The 7,683-nt window shown below is 37.5% G+C and overlaps 1 protein-coding gene across 1 annotated transcript; it reads right to left on the bottom strand.

The window, feature by feature from the left end:
• Positions 1-200: 200 nt before the first annotated feature.
• Positions 201-4,172, bottom strand: LOC113357473 (probable serine/threonine-protein kinase At1g54610). Its single transcript, XM_026600876.1, has 7 exons — positions 3,366-4,172; positions 2,976-3,260; positions 2,549-2,866; positions 2,030-2,257; positions 1,153-1,253; positions 930-1,044; positions 201-807 (listed from the first exon to the last, which is right to left on the bottom strand). The coding sequence occupies exons 1-7, from the start codon at positions 3,720-3,722 to the stop codon at positions 481-483; spliced, it is 1,731 nt and encodes a 576-aa protein (XP_026456661.1). The 5' UTR covers positions 3,723-4,172; the 3' UTR covers positions 201-480.
• Between the last annotated feature and the right edge of the window lie 3,511 nt (positions 4,173-7,683).

Raw genomic sequence — 7,683 nt, 5'->3', positions numbered from 1 at the left:
TGATACACTAAAATTTCTTACATATATATGGTAACCTAGTCAAAACCAACACTTGACTTGCAAGTGATGCCGAAACAAAGAAAAATAAAGTTGAGAATGACCCAACAATTATCCATTAGACAGAAAGTAAAGCTCCTGTATATTGAATCAGAATAGGAGAAACTGTAAAAAAGAAAAGATATCTAAGAATGATAGCAAAATTGAAGACAAAAATGTTCAGTGACATTTATTGGGATACTTTACTAGTCTAATCAGAGCTGGTTGGAGTACATAAATAATAATTTAGATATACATAACAAGGTCAATTGTGAAAAAAAATATCTGAATACTAAAAAGAAAAGATCTATATATGTGATACAGCAGACCTTTTACCCCTGGGTACTCTTCAATTAGGTCGTTTCGGGGTATTATGTATAACAGAATATGCATCTCATGGTTATAAATATGACCATGTATAACTTGACAAGTTTACGGAATCACTCAGTTACCTCTGATCTTAATACCACCTTTATCTTTCTGAGATTCCTTGGTTGGCGGTTTGGAGCGTGCACGGGCATCACTAGCTGTCTGTTTCTTCCTTCTTGAATTGCCATTGGCAGTAGGATCCACCAGTGGACCAGACCAATTTTGTAATGGCCCTTTCTGGTATGTCAATGCCGTGGAACTATACGGAACATCAGGAGGATCGAATGTAGGATCCATGTATTGTGAAGAACCCAATGGGAAGCCAAGTGCTCCATCTTGGTGTGGTGGTGGAAACTTCTCACTTTTGCTCTTTGCGTTGGCGTGTGTTATTAGACGGCGTCGCTGGTGAGAAAAGAAATTAGTGCAATCATAATAACTAATTGAGAAAAGCTAAAAGTTGAATCTACTTGGGTTGCTTTATGATACTAAATAGTGAAAAGTGATAAGCAGCTTATGTGTCATACATCTAGATTGGCTTGAAGCTCTGCATTGGCTTCTGGAACAGGATAAGCCCTCATGGTTCGATCACGAGTGCGAATTTTCTTCTCACCGTTGCCTTTGCCAGCAGCAGCTCGAAGCCTGTAAAACAAAGGGACTCCACATCAAGACAAATGTGACCAGCTGCAAACAAGATGAAGACTTCACTTAAAAAACTTTATAAAAAAAATAGGCGTCTTTGAGATAAACCTTCGAGCTTCTTCATCGCGTAACTTAGCATCCATCTCCTTGCTTGGAGGATATTGTGGAAGACTTGACGGATCGCATGCGTAGGGTGTCGTTGTGAAAAACTACAATTGTAAAAGGATGGAGCAGTAAATTAAGGGTCAATCTTCAAAAGGATGAACCAGGTAAAAAGCTAATAAGATTGATAAACCCAAGATGGATATGAACAGGCTGACAGCTCAACACATTCGTGTAACTTAAAAACTGGGTACATCAGAAACAGAACTAATAGCATAACCAATTTTTGTGCCTGACTTGGAATCCTCTCCATGATTAGACCACATCAGCAGTGTTCAATAAACCTCAGAAGTGTTAAAACTAGAGCAGTCATGTAATATGAAGGACATCAATGTTGCTTTAAACACATATTCTTGCTCTCTAAAATTATCAAATCACCTGTAAGGCTGTAACCAGATTTTGCACACAGACAGTTGTTAACTTCTAGAACCATATTATAATAGGTAAGCATGGTAACATGGTTGCGCCTACAAAAAACCTCAAAAGCCAAGTGTAACTACACCAAAAAATAAACATACAGAACAATGGAGAACACCTCAAAATTTGAGATAATCAGCAGGACTGCAGAAGCATCTCTAACAAGACTAAACCACCAGAAATTGTGTGTGATAGTTAGACAAGACACAAGTACTTAAAGGACTTTAGACACGAGTAGGCAAACATTTACACATTCTGATAGTACTCAACTCCAATCACTTACTCCGACCTTTAGTTTTAGTATAATGGACACATTGGGATCATAAAAGAGAGCCATCAAGCAAATACTACATCCAGATACAAACTGAAGAAATTAAACAAAAACATAATAGATATGAATACTCACTTCACTCATCAATGCAGCAGTTGCAGTTTGGCGCTCAGCTGGGTCAATTGCAAGAAGAGTTTCAATTAGTGGCAGTGATGCTGGAGGGAAGTCTTTAAATGTCTCTGCTATGCACCGCTTGTACGGTTGTTGAGGCTTAAATATGGTAGCATGTGGAAGTTTTGACTTTTTCCAATATTCCTCAGAAGGTGATCCACATAACTTGAAAATTTTATGCAATTGTTCCACCTAAACGAATAATACAGAAGCGTCAAGCAATACTTATGCCTTTCTAAAGTGGTTAAGCAAAAGAAGACAGGATAAAATGGGTCATAAAAAACCTTAAGAAGAGTTTTCTTCTACTTCCTGGATAACAGGGAAGCATGATAATTGAAGTTTGTCTGCTTTTAAGTTTTAACAGAGTGTTGTATTAGCTATGAGTCTATGACACCTTACTCGGGATCGCAAATAGAAAAAAGAAATAAAAACTGAAAATAAGAACTATTACAAGCTCCACATAACATAAGGTTAGAGTGTTACCTCTGTCCGCCCAGGCATGATAGGTTTACCAGCCAATAATTCGGCTAGAATGCAACCTGCACTCCACAGGTCTACACCTACACCATAATCAGTGGCCCCTAAAAGGAGCTCTGGAGGTCTATACCACAAAGTAACCACTCGACTAGTCATAGGCTGCTTGTGATTAGGATCAAAGAATGAAGCCAAACCAAAATCTGCAATCTTAAGCATCCCTTCATTATCAAGAAGGAGATTCGACCCTTTGATATCCCGATGCAACACACCTTTTGTGTGACAGTGTTCAAGCCCTGACAACAGTTGATTCATATAACACTTAACCTGCCAATATCAAATACAACGAGAAAAGAACATTTATGAACAAACTTTCTCAAATTCCAAAGAAATCCAAACTCAAAAATAACAAGAAAAGTAACGCATTGGCACAAACCTGAGGCTCCGTAAATTTAATCGATGGGCTTGCAGCTAAACCAGCAAGATCATGCTCCATATATTCAAATACAAGATACAAACTACACGACATCCTTGAAGTCACTAACCCTTCTAACTTTATAACATTAGGATGATCCAATCTTCTCAATATAAGTATCTCTCTAGCCATAAATTTTACACTCTCAGGTTCTAAATTATCAAACCTAACTTTCTTTAATGCTACAATCTTTCCCGTCAAAGTATCTCTTGCTTTGTATACATTACTATACGTTCCTTGTCCAATCTAGAAACACATCCAATCAAACAAACCAAATCAGAAAACTTCAGGGGTACTATATCAACTCAAAACACGAAAGAAAGCAAGAAACATCTGGAAACATAACAATACCTTACAGAGCTTCTCAAAACTATCGGCTCGTCGAGGAGTCCATCCTTTAATAGCTTCACCAGCAACAGCTGATAACCAAGCTGGCCATCCACCAACAAGTTGGCCACTACCATAAACATTTTTGGGAAGAGTACTACTAAGTTTACTATTACTAGTATTTGCCTTAGATTTTTTCTTTTCGGTCTTGGGTGGAGGTTTTGGTTGTTTCTCTTCTTCTACCAATTTCTCACCATTCTCAACTTCAACTTTCTGAGTAGTAATCTCAGATGAGACTACTTCTTGCTTCACCTCCAAATCAACTCTTGTTGATGTTGTTGATGATGGCAAAGTTTTCTCCTTTGTAAATAGACAACCCATTTCTCAAATATATCTCTATGTAACTTCATTTCTCATTACAAACCACCACCGCCCAACGATCATTGAAACAACACATAAAAATCAAACCTTTTATATCTTATTTCAAGATCAACCAATAAACCCTAATCTATCTACAAAAAGAATAAAGAAAAAACAAACTGATTTAGGAAAAAACCCTAACTTTAGTTTTGGGTGTGGGGGTCTGCCTGCCAAGATAGAAGAAAATAAATGATTTGGATTTCCCGCAATTAGTGGGGAAAAAGGGTTTTCTTTTCTTCTTTTTCTTTTAAGTGATCAAAATGATTAAAGAAGATCCACCAATTAAAGTTACAGTAAAAACCAAAACAAAGAGAGATGATCTTACTTGACGGAAGGAAGAAACTAACTTTGTTTTGTTGCTTTTTGGAGTTGGAGTTGAAGTAGTAGGAGTAAGTAAGACTGAAGCAGTGAAGTTTGTTGAGCTGAGCTTAACCTAGAAAAGAAGATTTTCTCGGGCTTGTACTTTGTGGGTTGTGAGGTCAAACTTACTATATTACATGTTTTGTTTACCTACTTCTAAGAGTGGGTTATAATCACCTGAGTATATTTCAAATGTTCTACCAGACTACCACTGACTTCTTCTTTTTTTCTTTTTTTGCTATTTTTTTTTTTTTGAAACGAAAAAAAGAAGACTTAGCTTAGTACATGATTTTTGTCTTTTAAGAGCTGATCTTTAATTTCTTCAGGAGAAGAGTCAGACCAGGTAAAAGATAGAGCTTTCTGTCTAGCTAGTCTAGACAGAAGATCCGCTATTTTATTTCATTCCTTAGGAATGTAGTAACATTTTCAGGAGGTAAAACTATGGAATAACAACTGAATATTTTTAACTGTGTTTAATAGCTGCCAATCTATTGCAGTATTATTATGGCTTCCACGACTGTCTTAGCGTCGAGCTCGAAATGCACCCTCTCCAGCTTTAGTTCTTTAGCCCACCTCACTGCTTCCTTTAGTCCCATGCATTCTGCGCGCTAAGCGCTTTTCGAATCATTCAAGTAGATGCACCTTGCAGCTTGCTGCTCACCTGCAAAATTTCTGATTATTATTCCAATGCCACCAGTACCCGTATCTTGTAAGAAAGAGCCATCAACATTAATAGTAACAACATATGAAGGAGGAGGTAACCAACGAATGTTATTACGACAGACTCTATTGTTAATTGTTTGCACCCTGTTAGAACTTTGTACCATATGTTCAGTGATGAACAAACAAGCTCGACTAATGGTTTTTTCCGGAGAAGGATTAGTTTGTTGAAACACTTTATCGCATTTGTCAGACCAGATGCACCATGCAGTTATGGCACGTTTACAGATCTCCTTTTCAGAAATCTTCTTATTATGAAGATCATCGAACCAGCTACAAACCCAGACAGAGAACTCTATCGAGTCTGTTGAGGACCATCCCAATATTGAAAACCAGACTAACCTAGCTAGGTTGCATTCCATTAGGACATGTGCTGGAGACTCTGGTGTTTGCTCACAGAAAGGACAAGAAGAAGTAATTCTAGGGATTTTGGTGCTCTGAACATCTCTAGTTGGAAGGAGATTGGAGACAGATTTCCAAAGAAATTGCCTAATCCTGGGAAGCACAAGCAATTTTCAAAGGGTTTTGTAAATTTTTTCATTCTCGGGCCAACTGAAGGAGAAGTATCTTGTTCCTTGAACATTTCCCTATAAGCAGATCTCACAGAAAACTCCCAATTCCTTTCTAGAAGCCATATGAGTCTGTCTTGTTGACTGAAGTGAATTTCAATGTTGGTTATGAGATGTATTGTATTAGGATAAAAAAAGTCTTGTAGGACATTGATATCCCATTCTGTAGAACCTTGAACAAATAGTTGATTCACATAAAGAAACTGATTATGCAGCAGAGAGCCTTCTTTTGGTACTAGAGGTATAGGTAAATCTTTGATCCATCTATGCTGCCATATTAGAATCTTCTCGCCATTACCTAAGCACCAAAAACTGTTTTTAAGAACGAAACCAAGCTCTAAACTGAGGCTTCTCCATGACCAAGTGGAATTAGTTTTATTTTTCAAATTAAAAAGATTGCGATCTGGGAAGTATTTTGGCTGTAGTGATCTTGTCATCATGGAATCAGAATCAGAACACAGCTTCCACGTAGACTTTGATAGCAGAGCTCTGTTGAATATGCTCATATCACAAAAACCTAAGCCTCCTTTTTCCTTTGGTCTTTGCGTTCTTTTCCTAGTAATGATATGATTTCCTCTACACGACTTTTTGTTCCTCCAGAACTTTTGTTGTTTAGAACTCATGGCTTTTATAGTAACTTCAGGAAGTTTGAAACTTGTCATGTGATGTATAGGAATTGCGTTAGAAATATTCTTAATCATTACTGACCTAGCTGCCTCTGACATATTGCTGCCACTCCAATTCGAAAACCTATGGTCCATCTTATCACATAAAATAGAGAATGGAATATGTTTCCTTCTGCCCAAGAAAAAGGGAAGGCCGAGATATTTATCTTCAGATATGTTTAGATATCTTACTTGAAGAGTACCATCAATTGTTTGGCAATTCCCTAGATCGAGACTGGAACTGAAGTAAACTGCGGACTTACTAAAATTAATTAATTGCCCTGAACAGCCGAGAATTGATGTATCACTTGCAGAAGTTTTTGCACTTGAGAGTTATTTTCTTTACAGAACAAGAGACAATCGTCAGCAAACAAAAGGTGATTAATCTTTGGAGCTGGACGAGATATCTTCATACTTGTCAATTGGCCAATATTTTCACAATGCGCTGAAAATCTTGAAAAAGCTTCCATAGCTAGAATAAAGAGGTAAGGTTAGAGCGGATCACCCTGCCTTATTCCACGAGTTGGCTTGAATGCAGGAGTAGGAGAGCCATTAATCATAATTTCGATGTGTTTTGTAGAGATACATTGAGATATGAGTTGTCGAAACTTTTCAGAGAAACCAAGCTGCCTGAGAGTGTCCAACAAGAAGCTAAAGTCTGTCGAACGCTTTCGACATGTCCATCTTGAGTGCAAGATGACCAGAAATACCTTCCTTTCTTTTCATTGCTTGAACTATCTCTTGTACCAAACAGATATTCTCAGAGATCACCCTCCCTAGAACATAGGCAGACTGCATGGGCGATATAATGCTTGAAATATGTTTTTTCATTCTCAGGGCTAAGATTTTTGAAATAATCTTATAAACAAGTTGCAAAGCGTAATCGGACGAAAGTCTTCTGGCTTGTTAGCTACTTGAACTTTAGGAATGAGAGATACTCTTGTGTTGTTTAATTGCTTTAAAATAAAACCAATGTGGAAGAATGTCTTGATCATTTTACAAACATCATCCTTCACAAGTTGCCATTGTGATTGGTAGAAGCCGGGGGAAAGCCATCTGGTCTAGGCGATGTCCATGGCTCCATAGTCATGAGAGCTTGATAAATCTCTTCATCAGTAGGAATAGCTTCTAACTCTTGGTTATCTGCTTCTGAAATCACTTGAGGAATATACTTGAGGAATTGCTGACTGCTGACAGGGTTTGAGGTTGTCATAATAGCTTGGAAATGGTTTTTTAGAAGACTTGACAAGGATTCCTTATCGTTACACCAAGTACCATCAGGTGCAAGGAGAGAATCTATTCTGTTTCTTGACTTCCTTCTATTCATTCTAATATGAAAATACTTAGAATTCAAATCCATGTCATTGTAAAAGTGATCCCTGGATTTTTGTCTATTGGAGCTGGTTTGAACTTCACTAAGCATTATGAGCTCATCTTCAAGATTAAGGACCATTTCGGTATTGGAGCCATTAATATCTGCACCTTGTAGAGTAGTAATTTCTATTTGTATCTGATTAAGACGATTAGCAATATTTCTAAAAGTGTTCCTGCACAACAAACATAAAGTGTGTCTTGTGCTAGCAAGCTTATTAGATAGGACAAAAGCAT

The sequence above is a fragment of the Papaver somniferum genome, chromosome 3, assembly GCF_003573695.1.
Source record: "Papaver somniferum cultivar HN1 chromosome 3, ASM357369v1, whole genome shotgun sequence".
NCBI classification, from domain to species: domain Eukaryota; kingdom Viridiplantae; phylum Streptophyta; class Magnoliopsida; order Ranunculales; family Papaveraceae; genus Papaver; species Papaver somniferum.
This window is presented reverse-complemented; position numbering and strand designations above follow the sequence as displayed.